At 45.4% G+C, this 27,952-nt stretch overlaps 1 protein-coding gene across 1 annotated transcript; it reads right to left on the bottom strand.

The window, feature by feature from the left end:
- Position 1: 1 nt before the first annotated feature.
- Positions 2–27,651, bottom strand: LOC308067473 (uncharacterized protein). The gene is given in 9 exon segments (XM_080396347.1): positions 2–139; positions 9,332–22,197; positions 22,199–22,241; positions 25,102–25,282; positions 26,701–26,738; positions 26,741–26,779; positions 26,782–26,812; positions 27,398–27,512; positions 27,514–27,651. Coding segments are annotated over 8 exon segments (633 nt in total). The 5' UTR covers positions 27,636–27,651; the 3' UTR covers positions 2–139; positions 9,332–22,133.
- Between the last annotated feature and the right edge of the window lie 301 nt (positions 27,652–27,952).

Raw genomic sequence — 27,952 nt, 5'->3', positions numbered from 1 at the left:
CCAGCAACCGATCCCCAAGTCCAATCACTTAGTTCTTGTTGGTGGTCTCTTGATTTCTCACTGGTTTTCACTGTACTGGGCTGACAACTTTCTGAAGTTACCTCATTCTCTTTTCATTGTTTCCTTGGTCCTTGAGTTTCTAGAAAAGAAAAAGAATCAAAACATCTATACAAAGAAGGGTTAATGCCAGAACTAGGGTAAGCACTCTATTTCCTATTTAAGAAGCTATAGAAGATAATCTTAATCTAATAATAAAAAATTGAGCTTTATGGCTAACACTTCTTCACTGGGCACTTGGTGCCACCTGCATACACAGCAGCAGCTTATGTATCTGGCTGTGCCTCTTCTGGTTATATTTCCCCAACTCCATCCTCAATGACGGTTTTCCCAATGACCTCTATAACAGTTATTAATACACCACCCAGGACGACATGGGCCACAACTATTGCAGGATAATGAAAGCAAGCCATGCTAATGCCATCTCAAATCCTTCCCTCTTGGAACAGAGCCTGGGGTGATTTCCAGTCTATAAGGATGGTGGAAACACCAAACAGGACACTGTCCTTGATTTCCAGTATCTGATGGTCCGCTAGGTCAAGAAGCAGGTGACTCCCTGGTCCAGTTTGTTCTAGAAGGAAAACAAAAATGATGTGGTTCTAGGATTTCCTTCAGCCTTTACGAACTCAAATGGTTCCAGTTTCAGTCTCCGAGGTAGGATTGACAAAGTCCCACAGGGTTGATGATCGTCCATCTAACTGATATTCTTTTGACAGTTAGCATGAGAGTCGTGAATCCAGTTATCCTTTTCAGAAAGCTTTACAGCAAAGTAAGAAGTTCGTAACACAATACAGACCCCCTCATTTAGGGTGCAGCTTTTTTTTGCAAAAGTGGACTTTTATCATTACTGCATCTCCAGACTGGATGTCATATGCTGCCATTCCAGCTCATACTGGTTGAAACCATCTGGCTTGTGCCCTCTTTTCTTGTAGATATTTTTGTATCCCAAATACAAATTTGGTGACTCATTCATCTCAAACTTAGAGGCCGGTCCTAGCAGGGACAAAGGTCCCAGGTACAGCTAAGTGCCTGCCCAAACACTCTGCTGATGACAACCCTAAATGTTGGCGAGGGGTCTTTGTAATATCCTGTAGCACTATTCCTAAAACTTCAGGCCATTTCAAACCTACCTGACTACAAGTTCAAGCAAATTTAGTTTTGAGAGTCCTATTCATTCTTTCCACCTCTCCTGAGGACTGCAGATGATATGGAATGTGTAGTTGTTGCTGTATTAGTAAACTTTCATAGATAGCGTTTAGTATTCCCACTGAAAAATGAGAACCTCTATTGGATTCTATGGTTTCAGGTATTCCATATCCAGGAATGATTTCCTGTGAGTGCTTTGACAATTCCTGCAGTATCAGTTTTCCTGGTGGGAAAAGCTTTTACCCGTCCTGAGAGTTGATCCACGATTACCAGCAGGTGCTTAAATCTACTTGCAGGAGGCATGTCAGCATAATCGATTTGCAATCTTTGGAATGGGAAGTATGCTTATGGTTGTCCTCCCACCTCCTGTTTGGGTTTTGTGTTGGAAAACTTCCAACACGTGGAACAAAAATTCACAATCCTTTTTACTGCCATATGTATTCTGGGGGCTGCCCACACTTTTTCAATCTAGTTAACAATTGCTGTCATCCCTTGGTGTGTTTTATCATGAAACCACCTAGCCAAAGTCATGAAGTAGTTTCTTGATAAAAAGGGTTTTCCCCCAGTAGTCCAAATTCCAGTTTCATCTTTCTCAGCTTCCTAACTTTCCCATTGAGCTCATTCTTCCTGAGTAATCTCTGCCTGTGTTTGGGCTGGATTATTGATCTCTGGCCAATCATCAGCAGCGTGAGCTGTTACAGTAGACACTCACGTATACATTGGCGGGCAGCAGCTTTAGTTGTTTTATCTGCCAATTCATGATTTATTTAAATTTTGCTGGATCCGTTGGCTTGAGCTAGACAGGGTACTACAGCCATTTGCCTTGGAAGCTTAACAACTTCCAACAGCATCTGGATTTCTGTTCTTTCAGAAATATTCTTTCCCCATGAGGTAAGGAACCCCCTCGTTCTTTCCATGGCGTACCCATTGCATGACACACTCCAAAAGCATATTTAGAGTAAGTATAAATAGTAACCTGCTGGTGATGTCCCCACCAGGCTGCCCTGGCCAATGCAGTTAATTCAGCCCCTCAGGCACTCACCAAGGGTTGTAGGGGTTCTGCTACAAGTACCTCTACGTTTCTCACCACTGCACAGCCTGTGTGGTGTTTTCCATTTGCGTAGTGTGAAGATCCATCAGAGAACAGGGTTAGATCTAGGTTCTCTCGAGGCTGATCCTGCAGGTCTTGCTGTAGGCAGCTGGGGTGAAACACTGCCTTAGCACAGTCGCGATCAGAGGGAACAGACAGTAAGGTTGCTGCATTCAAAACGTGACATCTTTTCAAAGTAGTATTAGCTGCGTTTAAAATCAGTAATCCGTAGCGATGCGCTCTTTCTGGGGACAATGCTGGTGTAGCTCGTTGCTTAAGGATCAGCTGCCCTTCATGCGGGACACACACGGGTTGTTGGGTGACCCAGGACTAACGGTCTGCTGCCTTCTGTGACAGCCCCTGTGGCTGCTATCGCTTTCAGGCCGGAGGGACTCCCTGCGCCACAGGGCGCCGCTGCGCTGAGCGCGCAGCCACGGGGGGGCGCTGTGCGCCCAGCTTTGCGCAGCGCGCCGCTGCCCGCGCCCCTGCCCGCCCGCGCTGACAGCTGCGGGGCCCGGCGTAATCCAGCAATTCACCCGCTGGAGCTAAAGCTAAAATTCATGTTACAGTTTGGAAAGCCTTTGCTCTCTCTGGACACCACTGTATGGGCTCCGCTTCCTCTGCCTTGGTAGCTTCTGTCCATGGCTTCCTTAACCCCCCCAGCCCCAGTATCCAGGGTCTGCAGCACCCTGCTGCACCTAAAAATCCTTGCAGTTGTTTTCTTGTTACCAGCCGAGGTATTTCTATAATAGCCTGGACCTGCTCTGGGTCTGCTAATCTTTGTCCTTTTAATACAAATCCAAAGTATTTTACTTCCTGCTGACACAGCTGAAGCTTGGAAGATGCACGGTGACCTTTTCCTGCTAAAGCAGTACATGGACAAATAGCATCTTTCAAGCAATTATCACATGTATTGCTAGCAAGTAATAAATCATCTACGTATCATGCAAGTATAGAACCTCCAGGTAATGTAGTATCTTCCAAGCTGCCTTCATACAAATGACAGAATATCATAGGAGATCCAGTGATCCCTTAGAGCAAGTGGGTCCACATTAGTTGTTGGCCTTTCCACATAAATGCAAGCAGATGCTGGATGTCTTCTGCTATAGGAATACTAAAAAATGCAGTTATTAAATCAATAACAGTGAAGTATTTTGCCCAGGCTGGAATTTGTAATGATATTGTTGATGGGTCTGGAACCACCAAATGAGGTACAAACACATGTTCATTTATTGCTCTGGTGTCCTGTACAAACCAATATTCTGGATCTCTGTTGCCTAACCTATTTTTGCATACACATAAAATCGGGGTATTATACGGGACACTGCATTATCATAAAACTCCTGTTTTCAAATGGGTCAATTTGTTTCTGAATACTTTTTTATGCCTCCTTGGGAATTTAATACTTGATTGCTATGAGCTTTTCTCCCTTTGTTTTTATGGTGACTGGTTATGACTATTTCAATAAACTCACATCCCTTCTGAAGGAGCTCCACAATTTTGACATTTTAATAAGGTCAGGTGAAACCCCAGGAGTTTTGGATGAGCTTTCAGCAAGTTTTATCTTCTTCATTCATTATTCTTCTTCATTCCACTCGTATCTGCTGGATTCGGCTAGTTCTGTGTTAGCAGCATTAGTTTTATTAGAAAGTTTACTCTCGGTCAGCTTTTAAAGCCTGAGGCTTCACCTACTTTAGCTACTAGTGCTAAGCTAACAATGCTAAACAAGACTATCCAGACCGAAGAATAGTTAATCAGATTTCTTCTATAACATGGGAAATATAACCCTGTTAGATTTCTGTACCGGTATTGGTAATAACAGTGTTGTAAGGTGCAAGGTATAAGGGGCAGTCATTTCAGACTGTTTCTTATAGTGTTACTTTTAAGCTGACTCAAGTGAGGTCATTTCCATCCTCTCAATTCTGAGGTGACCTCACAGTGTGGTTTTCTTGGCAAGGTAAAAAAAATGCGAGAATTAAATTTGCTGAAATACTTCTCGCTGGTTTTCTTTCTTGTTTTCCTAGGTTCTCAAAATCTCCCGAGTTCTGGATGGGGTAAAAGTTTATTCTTGCACATATATACATGTATAAACTTGATTGGAAAATATGTCCTTTCCATCATAGAAGTTTTCAGAAGTCTATTTTCTACTGCATCATTCAATTATATATGTGTATACAAGTATACACAATGTGACCTAGCTTTTAGCTAATACAATTACATATATTTATATAAGAACAAAGTACTGTCATTAGCTCTTCCTCCAGGAGTTGTCTCATTCATTAAAGAAATGAAGTATACACTTACCAAATGATAAATAAATGTGAGCTGGAAAAAACATTGTCATCACACATTTCAAAAGAAACAAGAAAATCTCAACTAAATGTCAGCCAAAAAAAATGCACCTTCCTTTAAGCCTTGAAACAGGATCTCTGATATTGACTTACCCTTCTTCTTCTTAGTTTCCACCCAAGGACAACAAAAATTACATTTGTTCATTGGCAAAAAAAGAAAAAGAAGGGAATCAAGACATGATATTTGGAGCATAAAAACCAGGACAGCTTTATCAAATTGAAATCCCATGTTGTTTTCTCCTATTTAAAATATGATTGACAATAGCACAAAAATAAACATTGAGTAACATTTATCAGGAGCTGTTTTATTAGAAAAGGGTACAATCATTTATCCTAGCACTCTTCTGTACACAGAAGGCTGCGTGTTACCAATAGCCAGGGGCAGCTTTCTGCTTGCAATGATGAACATGTTTGCATTTTCCATTATACTTCATTATACTAGAGGGGCTTATTATTTTTAAAAAAACAAACAACAAAGTAAAAACGTAGGCTGGGAAAACTGCCTCTTGTAAGGCATTGGTCTGACTGAGAAAGGTTTATTTACTGTATGTCAATGGCAGCTGTCTTTGTTATTCCTGCATTTTTAATTAAACTGTTCCTCATACAGAGAGGGTGAAACTAGAATTCAGTTCACGATGAATTACAGCCTCCCAGAGCAGGGCTATGGTGCAAGAACAAACAGCCATAGGACACTGGTTCCACTGCTGGGCAAACAATGCCATAAATAAACATTCCTGCTCTTTAGCGTACTTATATTTATGACCATTTTGTATGCTCTGAAGAGCAAGTCAGGCTCTTGAATATATGGCATCGTTTCCCCAGCAGAGGACTAATGCACAGGCACACACAGGGCTGGTGAATGTGCTTTGCTCTACCAAATGGCCAAAGCGGAGGAGTTAGGGAGGAGGGAGTTCAGGGAAAAAAACATCTGTAGCCTTGCAATTGCTAGAACTACATGTTCTCTCTCTGCTTTGTTTTTAAGCAATCAACATAACTTTTCAGATGAGTTAGTGTGAAAAGTAAACAGTCATTTAGAAAAAGTGATCAAATACCTTAGAGTGTTGGGGCATGGGGGACTGGGTTCAAGCGGCAACTTTACAAGTGGTGCTTGCCAGTTCCTGACAGCTCTCATTAGTTACTGGTCCAATACTATTAATATAGCCAGAACCACCAGATGCAGACCAGGCTCCTGTGTGCCGGTTGCTTAACAAGCATCAAGCAAGAGATTGTCCAACCCACATAAGCCTGAGCCCCTTTGGGGGTCAAATAATTTGTCATTTTAAAACCCTGAGAGTTCAGCAGGCGGTGTTCCACCTAGGTAATAGGCAGACATCTTTCTCATTAAAACATTAAAAGATCCTGGCTTTATCTGTTGAATGGTGAATATCAGGCATTGCATTTGTTTGGCCCTTGCACAAAATTGCCATGATCATTCAAAAACTTTTCTCAGGTTCTGGAAGAAAGCCTTCAAATTCAAAAGGCTGCTGCTGTTGTGAGAAGTAAGCAGGTCTCTCTGCTTTAGCCATTGGCTTTACCCATTCTGGCAAAACTGCTAGTACATCTTTTCTTAGCCAGCGCTGAATTTTCAGTAAACAAATTCACTTTGCTGTTGATTTATGTAGTGCACAGCACATTGCAGCAGTGGACACATTGCGGGACGAGCTGGTACAGGGATTAACTCCTGTATTAGTTTCATACAGAGGTCTCTCAAGGAGATACTGTTTTGTCCCATGTACAAAACTTAACCAGAGTGATGGTGCTGCACAAGTGGTGGTTATTCTCCTTGTGCAATCCTACCTCTTCCTTGCAAGAAGGAAATTAAATATGGTAAGAGCCTTGCTTTCCTCTTAGTTCTACTTCAGAATCTTCTATCTCCAAGTCCCTCACCTCTGGCTATAGTTAGCACTCCACCTTTCTGCCCCGCTCCCCTAGGCATTATCATAATAATAGAGCATGAGTTATCACTGTCTCTTGTTGGTTCCTACCATGGCTGAATATATAAATCCCTCTCAGTCCCTCTCTTCTTTTTACATCTGAAGATTTCTGCATATTTCTTTTTTTCAGCTATTGCACTAAACTCAAGTCTTGCCAGGTGTCATTTGTATTGCAGCGATTGAGAAGACAAGGAGAGCTCCTAAAAGACAATTAAATACTCACAGTAACTACATTGCTGATAATTCACTTTTTGGAAACACTAATGGAGCAAAATCTAACTTGTTAAAATGTCTCTAGTATATAAAAAAATATCACAATGAGGCAATGCCGTTCAAGTCACTAATGCTAGGGGGTTCCTAGTTTGGGTATTTCCCTTCAGTATCTTCCCCTTCCAAGCAAAATTCTCTCGACCTGCCTGTCAGCTTGTCTGTGCAAAGAGCCTCCCGCACAGCCCTTTTCCCAAGCACGCAGGAGCACCTTAGGGGAGCCGAGAGGCCCGAAGCTTGGCCTTTCCTCCTGTCAATCCAGAGTTAAGGCAGCAGCTCTGCTGTGAGGTTTCCCCGCTGGACAGCGAGCACACAGGCGGTAGCTGCGCGCCTGAGCTGGCCGCACCGCTGGCAGCCGCTGGGCTCCGCTGCACCCACCGCCGCACCCGCACCCGGAGGCAGAGCAGGGGAAAGGCTTGGGACAGACCCAAACACTGGCAGAAAACGAGAGAGGAGGGGGTTTTCTGGGGCAGTCGGGTTTGTTTCTGCTCTACATTGTGCTCTGCTAGCCATGGTCATAGTGCCAGCAGGAAAGTTTCCTCGAGACTCGCAGATTTCTCAGAGTGTTCCCTTTGCCCACATTTTACCCCATTTCCTGCAACTGCCTGCTGCTCCTTCGCTTGTTTCTATGCAGGGAACAGTGTCTGGTCAAGCAGCTGATCCATCCTGCTGTAACAGGGAGCCGCAGCCTGCAGGCATGTGGCAGCAGCATGGGGAAACGCATCTGGCCGGAGTGCTCACCTTCAGCATCTCTGCCACATCTGGCCGGAGTGCTCACCTTCAGCATCTCTGCCGCATTGCTTGCTGCCCTGCAGATGTGCTCAGCTGCTCTGGCCTGGCACACGGCTGCCTGGTGGGGCTTTTTTCAGCCATACTAAAAACATCACGTGACATTAAAGATGTTTCAGGCTGTTGCACATAGCAGCTTCGATAAGATCTTTAGGTTCCCATGAAAATGTCATTGCTGTCTGCAGGAGTTTCACTCGGCAAGTGACTCTCCTGTCCTGCACATGTCAGGCAGGGCGCAGGGACAGCTGGTCTGGCCAGGTCAAAGACCTGCCCAGGCTGGGATCCTGTCTCCCATGGGAGGCAGCAGGCTGCATGCTTCAGAGAGTGTACTGGTCCTCTGAAAACATCAAGGAAGGACTTTTCTGTAATCCAGAAGCCTTTTTGTGTCTTCTGAAGCCATACAGATGTGATGTCAGATAAAATGCTCTATTATTTCTATTGGCTTGGGGGGAAAAAATCGGAACTCTGGTGTCTTGCTTGAACAGCTATACTAAAGTCAGGCTAACTGGCAATGACGGGTTGGGGGGATTATTTTTTTTTTTTTGGTTTTGCCTTCCTCTGTGTTGTGGACTATGGTGACTTTTTAGATGAAAACATCTAGATGACCCTTACAAAATTCTCTGCTACAGCAGGAACCACCAGCACTGAAGATGCCCATTTTCCTTCGCTCTCTTCTGGTCACCTAGTTTTGACATCTTGTACTGAAGACCCTCAGTATGCTACAAATATGTGAGTAAGGGTTTTGGGGGCTCTGATAAGCAGAGGCCATTGGCCATGTTGCTCTTGAAGACCCATCTGAATAGAGCCTTATGAAAGCTGTGATTAAGTAGGGGCTTAATTAGAGAAAAGGCAAACATTAAGGCACTTCATGCTTGATTTACCTCTGGAGTAACAACTCTAACATCTGTTTTAATGAATCTTTGTGCTTTCTCTCCAGAGGGACACATCCAAGCACTCTGAGGCACTTAAAAAGACATTGAGGGATTTTTGAATGCCTTCTGAGTGGAATTTCATTGCATAGTTCCCAGAGGGCAAAACTGCAGCACTTTCTTTTTCACATGTATCAAGAAAAGAGAGCAGAAAGGGCAGAAAGAAGTAACTTACCTGCGTTTGTCTCTCCCTGATGTTTAATGACTCGATGATTGCGTGCCTATGGATGCCACAGAGTTTGTGCATCTCCTGCCTCAGGTATATCTTTACCCAGCTAAACTCATCAGCGTTACCCAGCTAACTAGTTCCCAGAATGTCTTTCCCACAACCACGGGATGCTCCACGTGGGACGTTTGGGTAGCGAGGCAGAGCAGGCGCTAGATGGCACAGATGCCTTGCGAAGCAGGAGGAGGCTGGGCTGGGCTGGACTGGGCTGGGCATCCCCCCCCCCCCCCCCCCCGCGCCGTCTCGGAGCCAGCCCCTCCCCCCCCCCCCCCCCTCTTGCAGCCACGCACCCGGGGCGGGGGGACGGGACACAGGGGCTGGCCTGGGACACCGTGAACCGTCACTGCAGCACCCCCTGCTTCGTTAGCCTCTGCTAGGGGTGTCACAGGCCAAGTATATCTGTAAATGTTCCTCTGCGTGGTTCATGGGTGAAATTACGAGCATCAGATATTTTGGATATTTGTACTGCCTCTTTTACTTGCCCAAACTTATTGGGTTTTGGTAACTCATTTATCTCAGCAAAAAAAGAACATGAAACACACCGTAGTTAAGCTTCATTTAAATCCTCAGCATTTTGCATCCATTTTGCTCTTGTGCACTCGTGTTGGTCTGTGTCTGTTCAGTCCTAGAGACGATGATCACAATTGTCCTTTAATTCCATCCTAGCAAGGACTTCTCTCTCTCTGTCAGTATTCAGTGTTTTCAGTCATTTTCCCAGTTTGTAGGGCAGAAGCCCTACTTAAAGTTTACAATTCCTTCTCAGGTTCCTATAAAGGAGTGAAAGTATAAATCAAAAGTAGGCTGGATTTAATTCAATCGGTGACATCAAACACTATCCAGATTTAATTCTAACACTGAAAGCAAGATACTCACTGAGTGACAGTCAAAAACACAAAGATGTTTCTTCAACTAGGAAACTGAACTGAACTATGATTCCACATATTTAATCCTATAATGTTGATGTGATAAGAATCTTGTTTTAATGAGATACGCATGTACCAGTTCCGTAGCTGCCGAAGGCATGCAGCCGTTTGGCAACTGGGTGATTTGTGAAATGTAGGAATTGACATTGCAGATTGCAGCAGTAGACCAGGTTCCATCTCTGACACCAGTCAGAAGCAGCTGTTGAGAAGGAATATTGCAAAAATACCAACAACTGGCAACAGGCAGATGTGGGTTAAAGAGTCCTCCCTAGAGGTCTCCTACTGATCCCAGAAGTTAGAGATTGGAGTAATATTTGAAACACAATGTTCTTAACATCTGGTGTACTTCATGAGAGATTGATTTTTATCCTATTCTCTTCCCATTCCTGTCCTTCTCTTTCCCTTGTCCCTGGAGAACATGTTTCGGGTGGAAGAGATATGGCTGTTCCATGCAGAACACGGTATGTGATGGGAAAAATCTCTTTTGAGCATGATGATCTTGCTTCATGAATACAACCTTTTTCTTTTTTTTTTTTTTTTATTAAGCAGATAGTTTTGGAAATAGATATAACTTCATCAGATTGCTATCCCACCGGTTGATGTCTTTTTATTAGTGTAAAAATAAAACACGGTCTTCTTGCTGAGGCCTTTTTCATTAAGTAATTAAATTGATAGATGTTATTCAAAATCTTGTTTAGGATTCAAATATTCCTGATGGCTTTTTATATTTAACAAATTCAGTCTTGCTTAAAAAATATAAAACTTCAATTATTTGACCCCATTGCTCTAATACTGAGTGAGCTACAGATTAAGTTTCAACAGTATAAACCAAGATTTGAATTGCTTGATTTAAGGCAAATCTGCATTTGTCTCTTTCTTGGATCTTGGGCTTAGTATTCTGTATATTACTGTATGCCTTTGACCTCTCTCCAGGGTAGGGTCCCTGCATGAAGCGCTATGCATGTAAGTAGTAAGCAGAACCAGCCAAAAGTGAGGTCGTGGGAAAATTTTGAATTTCTTTTTCTTAAAAACCTGGTCGTGATCCAAATTGGGTGGGAACCAACACTTTTGCGAATTTTCAGCAAACTGAAACCTCCACAGTCCGTGGCGTGGCTGGCTGGAACTGACACACTTGTCGATTCCACTGCTTAACAGCATCTGTCAGTGCCCCAAGCAGCTGTAGGAGGCTCTCCAAATCCCCACGCTGGGGCAGACCCGCTGGCACATCAGGGTCCATCAGCCCCAGGGTGGGTGTCAGGAGCACCTGTGCTGTGGCCACGACCTGTCAAACTGCCTCAACTTCAGCAAAAAATTATCGATTAGAACATTGCCTTTATTGCCAGTAAATGGATTATTTTGTTCTACCTTAGCTTGGCAGATCTGAGGTTAACTGATATTCCTGTCTAGGTTTTCTATTCCTTTAGGTATACAGCCCTTAAAACCATGGTTTTATTTGCGGTGCTCACTGTTATTCTCTGGCACAGCCAAAAGTCACACCTCCACTTAGCTATTCCGGGCACCTTGGAAGCTGGCAATGCCACCACCTGGATGGAAGACTCTTCTTCCTGTTACTATACTGTTAATACTCTTACATTTTTTTCTTTTGTGTTGTTGCTTAATTGCTTCCAAAGGCTGTGACCATTTAATATTTTTGGACATAGGATTTTTTTTTTAACTTGAAGTTGTTATTGAGTTTGTGCAATAGAGTTTAAATATGACTGGAGTCAATTAGCCCTCCAAATCAGCAGCTTTAAGTCAGCAATTTACTTTCACAGTGTAAGGCGATAAGGTCATTCTTCTATAATATGGATGCCTATGTGATATAGGAAGCACTTTATAAGTAATATGCCTGCTTTGTGCTTCTGCATTATTGTCATGGTTTAGCCCCTGCCAGCAACTAAGTACTACACAGCTGCTTGCTCAGCCCCCCGATCCCATGGGGAGGAGAATAGGAAAAAACGTAAAACTCATGGGTTAAGAACAATTTAATAACTGAAATAAATAAATAAATAAATACAACAACAACAAATAACAACAATTGTGATGAAAAAGAGAGAGAAAGAGAGAGAGGAATTAAACCCAAGGGGGAAAAATGCCCCAAACAAGTGATGCACAACACAAGTGCTCACCACCTGCTTACTGATGCCCAGCAGTCCCCAAGCAGTGATCAGCCCCTCCCCCCAGTTTATATACTGAGCATGATATTCTATGGTATGGAATATCCCTTTGGCTAGTTCGGGTCAGCTGTCCTGGCTCTGCTCCCTCCTGGCTTCTTGTGCGCCTGCTCGCTGGCAGAGCACGGGAAACTGAAAAGTCCCTGATTTAGACTAAGCACTACCTAGCAACAACTAAAATATCAGTGTGTTATCAACATTATTCTCATACTAAATCCAAAACACAACATTGTACCAGCTACTGAGAATAAAATTATCTCTTATCCCAACTGAAATCAGGACAATTATACATTTTTATCCTAATGTATCTGAAGTCACCAATGTATTCTAAACTTAGCCATGCAGACTATTGTTAGGGAAGGGAAGACCACATCTTAGGTCATGACAGTCCTCTTGACTTTTGGAGGAAAGAGAAAGTTCAAAGCATCCATCCAGAAATAGCCAAGCTGGACTGGTATTGAAGCCGAATTAAATCCCCATTTCGGTGAACTGGTAAAGCCAACATTCAGTGGTTTCTTAACAGCATCGCTAAATGATTCTCCAGTTCAGAAGTGTATTGTGTACCAACATGGAATGTAGCTACCGCACGTTGTAAAACATGGTTATTCTGCACATAGGCTCAGTAGCAGTGGTGAGGAAGGGAACCTACACAACATTAACACCAACTTTCTGCAAATAACCTTGCCACCCTCCTGAAGCCTGCACTGAAAACGAACAGCTTTGCCAGAGCCTGGAAAAGTCTGATTCTTCTTTTAACTTCTGGCTTTTCACGCAGAGCAGTCTGGAGATTTCAGGCCTACCACCTTCTGCCAATAATCCGTTAAAGGAGAAACAGCCCCTTCGCGTAGAGAGCAGAAAATGAGCGGCTGCTTGCCCAGCGCTGCTCTGGGGAAAGAAGATCAAGACCTGGCATAGTCAGTCAGATAAACTGAGCTGCCCAAGCTTTGGTTACTGTCCTCTTCCATTGCCTGAGATGGGAAATTCTGATGCTATGCACAGTCTTTCCTGAATTCCCAGAAGGCCGTTTGTTCCCTGTAGTACAGCCAGTCATAAGTTCAGGATCAGGATGGTCCTACTCTCCCCTTTCCTCTTTCCTCTCTTCCTCTTGGAAAGTAAACAACCAAAAGCCTCAGCAGGGTCATGTTTACTTTCGCTCTACAAATTCTGGCTGGCTGCTGGAGAAAAACTATGGCTCTAAATTGACAGTGACCAATGATAAATCTTTTCAGTTGTGTTGAATTTCCTTTGAATTGTTCCAGTGGCAAATGCACATGCTATACGTCCTTTCTGAGAGGGTCTTTCCATGGTGGGTATGAGCTCTCCAGCTGGGGGTTGCCTGGTGAGGAAGGAGAGCAGAGGGCTGGGAGTCCAGTCATCTCTCTTCAGCACAGATGAGCTGGGCTAGCATCAACAGCATGTCCACGCAGTGGGTAACAGTGAGCAGCTGAAGGCAGAAATCTCCACGGGACCTGAAAGAAGATGGTGGGGACTGCAGCCCTGCACCCAAGCTGCTAGGGACCAGTGCAATTCGGTTGCATTTTACACACTACACAGGCTAAGCAAAGGTGTGACGAGGAGGAATGAGAGGTTTCTGGGTTTTGTCCATGTAATTGTCAGGGCTTCTGATTTATGCCAGAATAACCAAGTCCAGCATGAGCATCATTCTGCCCTTGTAGACCTGTCACAGAAACAAAGGCTGCAGCAACACACTGCTTTCTTACAGAAAAGGGACTTTGGGTGGCCTAAAGAAAAGAATAAGGAAACAAAAATTGTATGCAGCAGTTTACAGCTTTAGTTTAAATCCTTTGAAGCTTATTGGTAGGATAGGGGAAGCGAGCGAAATTGTTGCTGAACTGGAAATGTTTCATTCAGTGGAAAATTCTGACTTAATTTCCAAAATCATGAAAGACTGCAGTCAAAACAGGAGTTGTAATGCCTCTTAAAAGTTGCATTTTACATTTGCAGCTGTCATTCTGCTCTTAGGCCTGGGATCCCAAGGTGACCCCTATGCCTCCTCACCCTGGGAGGTCCTGGCCCCGCTCCCTGGGGGGAGAGGCTGATCCTGGCCTCTAGGAAAGCTGAAGGATACATGAAGGAAAGTGCAACTCCAGTCTAAGGGCCCTGTGACTTTCATTTTTTCAGGTATTTACATATCTGGTTTAGTATCTCAAAGGACAGTTACATTTTCTGTCAAAACCCACATTTCTGGGAAGTCTTGTTTCCATTCAGAAGCACCCTCAGCGTCAGCAGTGGTTCCGTTAACAAGATTCGCTCCAGGACTGGTGCGTGACAGCCTTCTCTGTGTGACTGGTGCTTTGTCCTCTCCTCTGCACAAAGCCGGCTGTATCCACAGTGATAAACATTGGAGGTGAGACCCATGCAGCAGGCTTGCATGCTCATGCAAGAAAAAATGCTCAGAGAAAAGAGAGGGCACCAGGAGATGGGCAGAGGCAGCCAGAATGAGTAGGCAGTACCCAGTCACCTCTAAATCGGGCTTTTTAAGGCCCAGTGAAGCTGATCACATAAGATGCTACCCATATGCTACCCATAATTAAATGAAACCTTGCAGAGCTCTGCAGTGCTGGCGGTCCCTTCCGTCGGCAGAACACGCTGCCCCTCTGCTGACTGACCTGCACGGGGTTATGTGGCTCACGTTTTCACACGCACAATCTGTTCTTCAGTCATTTCTCTTAACACATCATCAACCAAAACACTTGCCTTCTTCAGACCTTTAAACATGTTCTGGTTCTCTTCTTTATCTTACTGTACAACTTAGTTTGCTGTTGCTTGTTGTTCCGACTTTGTCCTGGGTGGGTTATACGTTAGTTTGTTGTGGAGCGGGTGTCTTTTAAAGGCTTCTAAGCTGTGAACTGAGTTTTGATAATTCCTATTTATCAAACAATATCAACTTCCAAATACTATTGAACTGAACACCAAAGGAAAATCCATGTCCTTCTCCAAATAAGCATGCTGGCGGTTTTGTTTGTTTTTTTTTATATCTGTACAGCCCCCAGGGATACTGATTCATTCTGAGTTTTTAACTATACAGCAGCACTATAAGTAGTAACTATAGTATCAGAAATTCACTAGAAAATCATTAAGAAATCTGAAATGTGGAACTTAGCAGAATCTGGGGGGGCTGAGTCAGGTTGAGTGGGGTGATTCTGCTCCTCTACTCAGCTCCCGTGAGATCCCACCTGGAGTACTGCACTCATCCCTGGAGTTCCCAAAGTAAGAAGGGCATGGACCTGTTGGAGCAGGTCTAGAGGAGGGCCACGAAGATGATCAGAGGGCTGGAGCATCTCTCCTAGGAAGACAGGCTGAGACAGTTGGGGTTGTTCAGCCTGGAGAGGAGAAGGCTCCAGGGAGACCTTCTAGCAGTTTTTCAGTACCCAAAGGGGGCCTGCAAGAAAGCTGAAGAAGGACCTTTTAGTAGGGCTTGTAGTGATGTGACAAGGGGGATGACTTTAAGCTGAAAGAGGATAGATTTAGATTAGATATTAGGGAGAAATTCTTTACTGTGAGGCTGGCGAGGCGCTGGAACAGGCTGCCCAGAGAACCTGTGGATGCCCCATCCCTGGAAGTGCTCTTTGAGCAACCTGGTCTAGTGGAAGGTGTCCCTGCCCATGGCAGGGCAGTTTGAAGTAGATAACGTTTAAGGTCCCTTCCAAACCAAAACAAACTATTCTACTCTATATCCTATCCTATCCTATCCTATGAATTAACTGCAACATGACACTTTTATGAAAGAAGAAGCAATTGCTATTTGTTTTCCAATGGACTAACTGGACATGAGCTGTGGTACCCACTGAAGAAAAGGTATTTCTGTCATCCTCCATGTGATTAGAAGGTAATTTTCATACAAAACAGCATCCAGGGCAGTCCAGTGAGTAGCACAGCCCTATCCATCCCACTGTCCTGTGCTTTGGATGAAAAGCCATCACTACTGCACTCTCACTGGAGAGAAGGGGGGTGGACCAGGGACAAGCCTCTCACCAGCAAGTGCCTACTCAGGGGCTTGGCACCATGGGTCCCCATATCCATGTGACTTTCTTGGATCACTTTGGTATGAAGGTGGGCAGGAGTGTTAATCTGCTTGAGGGCAGGAAGACTCTACAGTGGGAATCCCATGCAACACTACAGGCTGGGGGCAGAGTGGCTGGAGAGCTGCCTGGTGGAAAAGGACCTGGGGTGCTGGTCAACGCCAGCTGAATACAAGCCAGCCGTGTGCCCAGGTGGCAAAGGCAGCCAAAGCATCCTGGCCTGTATCAGACACAGCGTGGCCAGCAGGACCAGGGCAGTGATCGTCCCCCTGTGCTCAGCACTGGTGAGGCCGCACCTCGAGTCCCGTGGCCATTTTTGTCCCCTCACTGCAAGACAGACCCTGAGGTGCTGGAGCGTGTCCAGGGAAGGGCAATGAGGCTGGTGAAGGGTCTGGAGCACAAGTCCCATGAGGAGCGGCTGAGGGAACTGGGGATGTTTAGTCTGGAGAAAAGGAGGCTGAGGGGAGACCTTATCGCTCTCTACAATTTGCTGCAAGGAGGCTGCAGCGAGGTGAGTGTTGGTCTCTTCTCCCGAGTAACAAGTGACAGGATGAGGAAATGGCCTCAGTTTGCACCAGGAGAGATTTAGATTGGCTATTAGGAAAAATATCTTCACCAAAAGAGTTGTCAAGCATTGGAACAGGCTGTCCAGGACCATCCCTGAAGGTGTTTAAAAGATGTGTAGCTGTAGCCCTTAGGGACATGGTTTAGTGGTGGACTTGGCACTATTAGGTTAATGGTTGGACTGGATCTTAAAGATCTTTTCCAGCCTAAATGATTCTATTACTCTATGATTCATTATTATGCTGTTTTGGGCAGTGGTATTATGTTGTTCCCTGCTAGTGGCTTTTTAAGTTGACAGGGGTTTTCAAATGTGTGTGACAATACAGTGCCTCCTGTGAGAAGAACAAACCACTGGGAACAGAGAAATGCAGGTTTGAGTCCCCAGTGTCCCAGGTCATCTATTTAGCACTATTTAGCAAAAAAAAAAAAAAAAAAAAAAAAAAAAAAAAAAAAAAAGAAAAAAAAAAAAAAAAAAAAAAAGGCCTGTGAAGTGGCATCCAATCCCAGAACTGGGTACTTAGTTCCCTTTGCTCAAAACACCCACAATCACTGGAAGGCATTACCTAAAAGCTGCTGCTTGGGACATTATGGAAAGAGGTCGTGATCTCCCGTACCTTCAAGTAGCTTGGGCAGCTGAGTTGGGACTGAAGGGAGGTGGTGCTTCCACCAAGGAGCCAGGCCCACTGGTGCCCAGCCCTACATGCAGCCTACAACCAGCAGCAGTCACCGATTTTTTTCAAAGTGCTGCAGCACAGGCACGCAGTGCTCATCAATGGCATGGTGATGATAAATGAATTAGGGGCTCTTTCCCCGTCCTGACATTGAGAGGTCCAAATTACATCTCATGGCAGTGCCTGGGCAAGAGTCAGGTGGAGGCAGTACCAAGCACTGCTTCAGCAGCTGCCCAGGGCAGAGCTTGAGATTCACAGGGCAAGAAGAGAGCAGGACCTGCAGCACAGTGGTGGAACATTTTGGAGAACATGTGTGAATGTCCACTCCTGGGCTCTGGGCCCAGCTCCATACTTGCCAGCTGAGGCACCAGTGCTGGCTCATACTACCTCTTGCCTACCTGTTCTAAAAGTTTGCATCCTTGGTACCAGTACCACTCCTGATGGGTTTGGCAATGGGGCATGAACAGTACTCAGCTGCTGTCCCACAGGGCTTTTACTAGCTGGATAATTCTTGGTGACTCAAAGAGGGCTGGTCCTGAGGAGTGGTTTGATGACAGAGCTATTAAAACTGATGCTACCTTTGGACTAAGACAAAGGACAAGGAGTTTGAGGCTAGATCTGAAAGAACTTGATGCTGCCTGCAATGAATGCCTCTAGCTTCATCAGCTGGTGAGTCACTTAGGAGTGTCTAATTCAGTGACTCTTAGGAAACAAAACTTTAGCAACCAGCTCTCCTGTTTGGACTGGTGTGAGGGAGAAGTCAAGGGCTTGGCTCACTGCAGCAAAGCAGCATTAGATGCTTCCTTTGCAATTTGGGAGTGTTTTCCAGCAAGCTTGCTCTAGTATAGAAAACTGGCAGCACGCAGTGAATGGAACATGCTGTTACAACACTGGAAATCTTGTGCGAGATGTTAACCGGGCACAAATCAGCACCTCTGTCTTTTGTAAGTAGTGAATCAGCTCTCGCACAGACTGATTGATGCTGTGATAACACAATGCAGCACACGTGTTACTGACCAGTAACAAAATACTGCCATGGTATCATGGGATCTGTGATACTGGATTTGCATCCTGCCCCTTCATGCTCCTTCATTTCTGCTCACACCATCTGGATCTGGAGAGCCTCTGCTCCTGATGCCCTCCTATACGTCTTCCAGCCCAGAGCTGAGGAGCCCCCAGGGTTAGATTGCCATCAGGGAGGAAGTATAGGAAGGAGGGTGAGTGAGAGAGAATTGCATCCCACTTTCCTCTTTTGGCTGCTGGTGCTCTCAGAGCTGCCAGGTGGTCTCAACCCTTGAATAACGGACTAGGGAGGGGGCTTTGTGCAGAGGCAAGGGAGGGGAGGGCCAGCTTCAGCACAGCCTTGTTCAATTCAACTCCAGGATCAGGGGGAATTTTGAGGGACTGGTGTAAACCTCATGGGCAAAGAGAGCTGGATAGAGCGAGGAGCTAACATGGTGAGAGCAAGAGGCCAAATGCCTCTGAACCCCAGCAGCCTCACACTGAATAGGCTCTGCAGCATCATGATATGGTTTGGGCACTGTGAGTGATTTCAGTAGCATCACTCATCACCATTCCCACAGTGTTCCAGTATGTAATACTTTGTCCATTTTGTAATGCCTTCTTTCTCCCAGAGAAGGAGGAACTAAAATGAGGGTTCCTGCACTAATTTCAAAGTAGACACCCTGAACCAGAGTACACCAAAATATGTATTGATCCCACTCATTCCCAGCATGACCAGTGTAATGTCAAAGTTTTTTATAACCAGTGTGTTTCCATTCTGCAGCAGTTAAATCTATTTTCACCAAGCTTGGATATGCAGGGCAAACAAACAAAAAAGAGCATTAGAAGAATTATTTAAGAAAACCAGCTAGCCCGATGCTGAAGTTCACAATCTTACTCTGTTGAAGCAGCAGTACATTCATCTAAAATAGTGCCATGTGGATGCTTTCCACTTTTTTACACCACATTGTATTATTCCACCACTGCCTGCCAGCAGCTTGTTTTGTGCCTTCTTTGTAGCATCTTGCTCTGAGTCTGGTCTCCTAAACCAGGCTGCAACTTCCCAGATTCATCAGGCTGTGTCACTAAGTGTATGATATGAATTTTTCTGAAGTGAATCCTGGTGATGAAGAGGAGAAGATTTCTGTGCAGGAGACCATTAATTGCCTCAATTTCCCTGCTAACCTACAGGATTTGAGTCTACAGCTCTGCCCTCCTCAGCCTGTGCCCTCCCCATAGTCTCCTCGTGGGGCTGTGCTGCCCCTTGCAGGCACATGCTGTAGCCAGGAATGCAGGCAGAGTGGATCAGAAAAAGTGAAGGAGTCTGTTTATGTAGCCCATTAATTAATCTTGGACTGTACTGGGATCATGTATTGCTATTAGCATATCCTACCTTCAGGATTTCCTGGCCTTGCTATAAAATGCATATAGGTGCAGACTAGTCCACAGTCTGGGTTTTGAGAGCATCAGCTGGACTCATTTCCTCCTTCCTCTTTATTTTTGCAAGGTCAAATAATTTGCCTTGTCTCAGTAAGGCCAGTATTTTGACTGAAGATTGAGAGAGCTGAGGCAAGGTTCAGAGTTAGACACAAAGCTGTAACAGTTTGGGAACTTTTTTGGACACTGTTCTTGGCCCTTTCACTGGCTCCTCCTCTGACCAAGCACTTCCCTGTGTCTCTGTTATCTCTCTGTTAAGACAGGATTATTCTGCTAAACCACTTTAATACAGGCCTTTGGGAGAGGCTGGAGAAGGTCTTTGAAATATTGATGGAAAAAACATTGCAGTTCTCACTTTCTAGAAATGTCCATATATAGCTAAATTTAGGCAGTCTCCAAGTGGGTTTATGTATCCTAGCAGACTGTGTGCTCTGTGGCTTTCTCCAACGATACTCTGCTCCTCAGGTTTACATTCCCAGGGGCTGTATCCTGAAAAGATCAGCTTTGAAGAACATGTTGTGACATATTTCAGACAAGAAGTACAAGTGTCCCTGTCCTGGCTTTATATCCTGCCTATTGTCACATCACCTCAAAGGAACCTAATCCACCCCTGCTGGTGTTACAGGCTGGCAGCAAGATGAGAATAGCAAAGCTTTGTGCAGCACGCATACTACACATGCATAGGTGCACATGCTGCTGCTGATAGATACCCCTTTTTAGCAGCCTTCCCCTCAGTTTTTCAGTTGTTCGATGTATCTAATAACTTCCAGAGAAAATGTGAGAAGTGGAGAAATATTACTCTTTGTGGGGAAACTGAAGCATGGTGTTATGTGACTTTTTCCCAGTCTCTTCATAACTCACTGGTAAAGCTGAGGGACAGTTTGGGTCTCCTTGTTCCTGGCTGTTTGTGCAAGACAGTGCCCACTGCTGCGACACTCCTGCTGCCATCAGCAGACCTGCTAGTCTGGGTGGCATTGCATCTGCCAGAGTGCTTCGGCAAGCAGGGTGAGTCGCTGGAAGTTTAGCTGACCATGGGGGTGTGCATGCCTCTTGAGGAGGAACGCCACACACACACCATGCCCAGAGAGTGTTTGCTGCTTACCAGCCTCATGTCCAGGCTTGACAGCAATCCCACCTCTCGCCAGGGCTGCGTGTGATGGGGTGGCTGACAGCAGCCTGCCTTGTGCCTGGCTCTGCCCCAGCACAAAAGTCCTGCATGAATTTCTGCCCACCACAGTGAGTACAGCATTGCCAAGTTCCCAGAAAAGGCCATTCCTCCCACAGTGACAGAGCAGGGCTCCAGCACAGTACAAATCCCTTTGGGAGATCCTCTTTTTCTTTTGGGAGCTTCCCAATGGTGTTGCTGCATTTGTCCCTGTCCCCGTTTCCTCCCTGTGACCCTGGCTGGTCTCTGCAACCGGCTCACCTGCTGTCTGCAGTGACCTTTCTCCTGGGTGATGTGTAGCTCCAGCTCTTTGGGTTTTTTCCACAAGCTGTTGCCCATCTGTTGCAGGGAAAGCTCACTCATCAGCAGCACCTGGATGATGAAAGCAGAAAGCTTGCCCACTATTGCGCTTCTCCCTTGCAGAAAGGTGGCCAGCTGAGATGGCTTCCAGTTGCCAAACGGCTTTCCAAGTGACTGTAAGTGTCTGCAAATTTACCAAGCCTGCTTCTGGGGCTGGGTCAGGACAAATGTAGGCTGGTCCGCAAGCACCAAGGCTCTGCAAGGGGCTGTGCAGCTCTGCTTTGCTGGCAGGGCCACCTTCTTCTCTTACCACCGACACCAAGGTAAAACGCAGCTCCGGCGTCAGCACTTGGACATTGCCGAGCAGAAAGGTCGGCGCCAGGAGGAGTGCTGCCCCGGTACAGCCCAAGCCTGGTGGGTGGCACTTGAGCCTCCTTGGGACCTGGCCTGGAGGATCAGATCCAGGGCAATGATCTGAGGGCACAGGCTTTTGCGAGACTGCTTTCTCTTCCCAGTAAGGGTACAGTTTCTCGATTTATCCCAATTAAATTAATAACGAGGATGACTGATTTAACCAAAAATATCAGGAGTAATCTCTTAACCATAGAAATCAGCTTCAGTAGCAACATTTTGTAAACACGTCTCAAAATTAGGCTTCAGTCACCACTTCTGTGTATTGCTGTGGCCTGGATTGCACTTGGCTCCCCTCCAGGAACGCACTTGATATCCATGAGAGACTTCCAACAGGGAGGGAATCCAGGCTGTGCAGTGGCCACTGGCACCACTCACTTGACAACACGGATTTTTTTCTAGCCAGTTCAAATGAGGGGGATAAATTTTATACTTACAGTCAGCAATAACTGGAGAAATGTCCCCCTTTTCGGCTGTTATATGTGAGTCTGGGCCCAAAAGATGACAGTCAGCACCACAAAGAATTTGATTTTTTAGGTGGCATGACTCTGTTGACCTAAATACCACCCTATAAACCATAAATAACATGCTTAGTAACATTACAGTTTTTATGGTATCATGTTCCTATAGCAAGGCTTCAAGGTCGCGCTGGTTTTAATTGTAGTCATCTGACAGGACGGCTAAATTCGTTATCAAGTTCTGGTTTGTAGCTGAGAGCCTCGTGCTTCCTGTTGATAGCTCTCACCGTGTTCCAAATAATCGCTAGAAGGGCACAAGGGAAACGAACCACAAAGTAGACAGAGGTGCTACCTATCATCTATCACATATACCTTATTGTCTTTTCTTTGCATGGTAGGAGCCAAATCCTGCTGATGCGCAGATTTCTTCCTGCAGGATGGGTTGTTCTGACTGCTCATGGACCTCTGAGGAAGTGCCTGCACCTTCCAAAATCCACGAAGGACCAGGACCTCTGCATAACAGCCTAATCTCACTGCTGGGGAGTGTGTCTAGCACTCCTGGGAATTGATTCAAGTTGACGAGTTAGGAACATTCATATCTCAGCACTCAGATTTCTCATCTGGAGGTCATCTCCACAATCACAAATTCCAAAAATAGAAAATGGCAGTTCTTCGTGCTTGCCAGTTTTTAAATGTGGGAGTTTCACATTTTCAGGTTGTTTCCCTGCAACTTTGAAAAGGCTTGAAACAGACTTCTTAAGAAAAAGCCACACCGTGCCTCCTTCCCCACCCCTGCTTGAACGGTGGAGACCACTGTTTAATCTGTTGAGTCCAAAACTTCAGCTAGTCTGAGGTGTGAGAAAGTGATGTGAAGTGCCTGTGCTGGTGGATGTCGGACAAAAGCGAACAACCCTGTTTTACTCCAAGAGTGTGGAAAGGTAAGAAAACAAGGAGGCTGAACTGGTTTCATTTCAAGGTTTTGTCAGGGAAGTGTATTGGACTTCATACGTCTACTACTGAGGGCTTTAAGCTTCTAATCCCGGGGAATCTAATTTCTGGAAAATATGGTGATAAGGATGGAAAGGAGGAAGACTCTTCACCAAGTAAGGTGTTGCTCCATGAACGGAATATGAATATTTTCTGTAGTCTGTAGTCTGTAGTGACCCAACAAGGAAATTAATCCACTGTGAGACTTCACACCAGTAAGTGAAATGGTTTTTTAAGAGAATCTGTTTGGTTTGGTTTGATTTGGGGGCTTTTTTTGTTTGTTTGTTTTGCTGGTTTTGGTTGGTTTTTTTTTGTTGTTTTTTTTTTTAAGTCTGCATGGGGATTTCTGTGTCCTTTAAACACACTATTCCTTCAAACAGACTTGACCTCATAGTGAAAACAAGCCAGTGACTTTTCATAGCTCAAGGTCTAAATGTTGCCAAGACAAACTATTTATAGGCTTAACACCTGACTTGGTGTTAAATAGCTCTTGCTGATAAACCTTTTGGTGCAGAATTATCACTTCAGACTGAGACTGGACTGAAAACCCAAAGACCTGGAAAGCTTGAAAGGATTCAGGTAGGATTTAAGATGCATTTCAGAAAGTGCATTTAATGCATCTTCTGTAAGATATGTGTAACTCAGCAGAATTAGAGAGTTTGGTAACGGTAGGCAGGTTCCTTCACCTGTATGTAAACAACACATCAGTGAATTTACTTAAAAGAACATCACCTAAGTGTTTAAATACATCATGGAAACACAAATGGGTTTGTTGATACCAAATGAGCTTTCTGCAAGCTGGATCTATGTTTAACAGCCTCCACTGGGTGGTGGCCCCCCTCATTCTAACACAAATATTCCCTTGACCCCAGTATATTTGTTATAAAAGCAAGAGAAAAAAATATCAAAGCTTGTTGGACTGACTTGCTTGTTTGGAGAAGCTGATAGAGCACAGTTGACCTTAGAAGGGGGGGGGGGGGGGGGTCAGGGGTAGAGGTGGATAGGGAGCAGGACTGTATTCATTTTATAGTGTAATAAATGTTTCAACATATCACAACCATCTTGGTTGCCTTGCATGGGGCCACAACCGATTTTCTGAAAAACATTGAGCTATAAAACAGTCTGGAACCTCTTCTACTGCAACTCTAATCCTCTAATAAATAAGTGGAGAAAACCAGATTGTGTCACTCACAAAAGGGTGGAAGCAGTTCAGAGCTGTTTCCCATCCACAATGCTCCCAGGCAAGCATGAGCTCTGAAGCCATTTTAGGGCAAGGTCCACAGTTGTCTGGAGGGAGAGAATCCAACCATGGTCAAAACGTAACTCCTGGGGGCCAAGGATGTGTCTGTGTGGTCTGAGAAAAGTGCTAAGCATGCCCAATGGGCTGCAATTTGTCCGGGCAGGTTTCTTCAGGCTGGCTCTACCCAAGTGTTGTATGGTTGTGTGGAGCCAGAAGTACAACAGAGCTGACAGCCAACGATGGAAATGGGAAGCAACGGGGTCAGGAGGCTTAGGGTGTTTGTAGCCACTTTCAGTCCAGTTTGTGCTTGCAATGATAGTGTGATGAAGCCATCCAAGCATCACTACTTTCTTCCTCAGGCACAGCAGCCCTGCTGACTGCAGTACACAGATGGAGTCTGCAAGTCTAAGAGCTCCCAATGCAAGAGGCATGATTTTGACCCCACCTTCAATAGCAGACAAGCTCAGCAAGGTAGAAATGAAACACATACTTTGTGAATCCTTTCAGTGACTTCATGTCACCTTGGCCTAACCCAGTTCCCAAAAGGACATCATCAATTAATTGCTGTGATGCTGCTAAGTTGCACTATGCAGTCCTGACTTACTTTCTTCCCAAGCACAGCTGTATTGGTAAGTTGAGTGTTTCTGTCCCTTGTGCTGCTATCAGCTGCAGAAGAGTGTGCTCCTAGTTCCTAGCCAGAAGGCTATGCAGATCCCATGGTCAAACTGGGCTGCATCTATTATAGAAGGGATCTGGCTCCCTTGCCCTCTACCTACAGCTTAAAAGTGCTGCCCGGGCGCACAGGCTCAACCCCAGGGACATGGGTCTGTCTTGCTCCCTGCTGTTCATGCCACCAGCTGCCAGCTAGACCCAAGCACACCTCTCTGCACAGCTGGTATTGCTGGTGACTGCATTTACCCGACCACAGCTCAGGAGCAAAGGGAGACGACGACAGTTGCTGTTACTACAGAGAAAGACCCAGCAGGTGCCTCAGAGCAGCACTTGCTGTCAGGCAATTTGTCACTGGTTTTGAGTACGAAATCTGTATATACTTTGTATTTAGCAACTTTCCTCTCAAGCTTTTGCTGCCTGCAAAGAAAATGAAGAAATACCCAAGACTATTTTAGAAGGGTTAGTACAAACAGTGAGAATGAAGTATATTGTTAAAGGGATACTTTGGTGTTAACGGGATCTTTTCGTGTGAAAGGAGCTTTCAATTGTGTTATGCCACATGAAGAAGATTTCCATAATGTTGGAGAAGTATATAAAAGCAACTGTCCTTTGAGGTGGAAATCTGACAGTTCTGACAGTTCAGCCTCCCAATTGCATCCTGAAATAGGAAGAAAGCTAATAATTATAATACTTAATAACAGCAAGTATTAACATCCTGTGGTACTAGACATTAACGAGATCTACTCCCAAATACTGTGTGCACTGTTCATGAAAGGCAACCTCAGACTAGACAGGTGCAGCCAGGGAGAGCTGAGCAGAGCAGGGGCACTGGGAGCCGGTCTGGGAGAAGGGGGACTTGGCTGGCTTAACATTGGCGAGAAAGTATCCCAGAGTGGATACCAGTGCTTTCTATAAATAAAGCAAGGGCATAACACGGGGGAGAATGAAGAGCCACTTAAGCTAAAGGACAGAGCTGGCAGCAAAAGAAATAAAGGGTCATGAGTCAATTACAAGAAAGTTTGTAATCAGAGGAGAGAGGTCTTGAGCAATGCATCGCTGGGTGTAATGGGAGCTGGGGCTAGAGCCATGTTGGACACTGTCCCTTTGCATGCTGCCATTGCAGGCTACAGCCCTCGAATGCTGGAGGTGCCTAAATCACGTAGCACTCTCCCATAGGCATTGAGAGTCTCCAGGGAGCTGCAAGCTCTGCGTCTCCACACGCCGAGCAGCTTCATGCTTTTGCTCATACCCGAGTCCCAGCAGAAGTGGCTGACCACCAGCTGATGTCCCAGGGGTTAAACCTGGAGGGCCCCTTACTGTGAGGCTGCATCGGGCTGTGAGGTCCAAGCCTCTAGTAATATTCATTGAGAGCCATATTTCAAACATGACTAGAGGAGGGGGAGGCAGCGCTCCACTACCCACGTTTGCACAGCTTCTTACCGACAACCAGGGTAGATAACAGGGGTTAATCCCCACTGACTGCAGAAGGAACATGAGCTCCCAAATCTCAAGTCCCCTTTGGCTATAAATCAGGATTTGCACTGCCCAGCTCAGCAGTTCTTGCAGCCCCTTACTGTGTCTAGCCCAGATTTCCTTGCTCATTTTTTGATGGGTCTTATTATACTCTGAAGGAGGATTGTACATAATGCTTACTAACGATAGCAAGGGACGAGGCTTGAAGATGCAATACGTCCCTTTTAGTGCCTTGCTTCTATTACCAATACTGTGCTATCTTGCTGATTTGTTTTATTAAGTGAATCATTGGAATAATGGAGATGCATGGAGTTGGATGAGACCGTGTGCAGACAGAGGCATCCCTGTGTTACACAATCTGATATTGTGGCAGGGGGAACTTAGCCCTTACCTGACTCAATTTTTCAACCTCTGCTACCAGTTTATTTTTCTCTCAGTCATTTCATTTAACTCTACTTCTGCTTGGTAGTTTGGATTGCTCGTTTCCTCTTCACACCATTAGCCTTAAAAACTTAACAAACTTTAGAGTTTGATTCCTGTTCAGGCACAAAAGAAACGAAATGATGCATTTAACAGGTGGATGAAGCTCTCCATTTAGGGACATGGTAAACTGCTGGATTATGCAGTGTCCTGGGTAGATTTATTAGCTCCCAGCAGATCAAGTCCCAAGCAACTGAAGTGTCCACACTAGGAATGGAGCGTGGGATAAGACACTCACGTCCCCAGTAACTGCCCCCAGTGTCATTGCTGAACCCAAGTCAAAATATTTTACAGCACAAGCGAAGACCCAGGCTTCAGTCTATGCAGGCTGCAGCAGTGATTCACAGGTCATGGTAAGATGTGAAAGTCACTCCTGCCACTGCATGAGGGATGTGCACTTGTGAGAAAGGGAAGGAGGCAGTGAGCACACTGTAGTGTCAAGCCTTTCTCCAATGGACTATGCCTGTTGCTTAAATTTCCTACCGATTGCAATGTGTTTGAATGTGCAAATGCTCCCTGTGAACAGCCAGAAGAGAGTCACTGAGGGATGAAGCAAGACTAAGCCCTGATGCCAGGGCTCTCCTAGCACAGAGTGAGAAGGATGCTTACATCTTGTGCTTGGCGGCCAGCTCTGCTCTCCGCTGGGACACAGCTTCCATCCTCACTTTAATTTCTTGCCTCTTGGCAACAAGCTCTGCTGTGACATGATTGACTTTGACCTCTCTTTAGAAGTGGAGTCTTCTGGAGCGTGTTGGCACTGCTTTCCAGCGTCTTGCTGGGGCCCAACCAACAGAAATGGCTTTGCAAGTCAGTAAAGACACATAACAAATCCTCTTGTGCTTGCATAACGCCAGGTCAGAGTACAATAACTCTTTGTCCTAAAGCTGGCCAAAATGTCAGATTCCACCCTCTCACCCTCATAGTACATGCATACACTTTATGTGGTGACCCCAAACCTAAGCAGGAGTGCGACAGTTTAAGAAGTTCCCATTTTGTCAAAGTAAACGATGAGACTTTGTTTGGCCATGCTAGGAGCCACCATGACCCAAGGTCCCATCCTGCCACAGCTCCCAAAGGCATACAGTGGCAAGAAACCCTTTGATCAGGCATGCAGCTAAGCAGCAGCAAAGGGGACGGTGGTGGGCTGGGCTGTACTTGTACCA

The sequence above is a fragment of the Falco punctatus genome, assembly GCF_963210335.1.
Source record: "Falco punctatus genome assembly, chromosome: 7".
Lineage (NCBI taxonomy): Eukaryota > Metazoa > Chordata > Aves > Falconiformes > Falconidae > Falco > Falco punctatus.
This window is presented reverse-complemented; position numbering and strand designations above follow the sequence as displayed.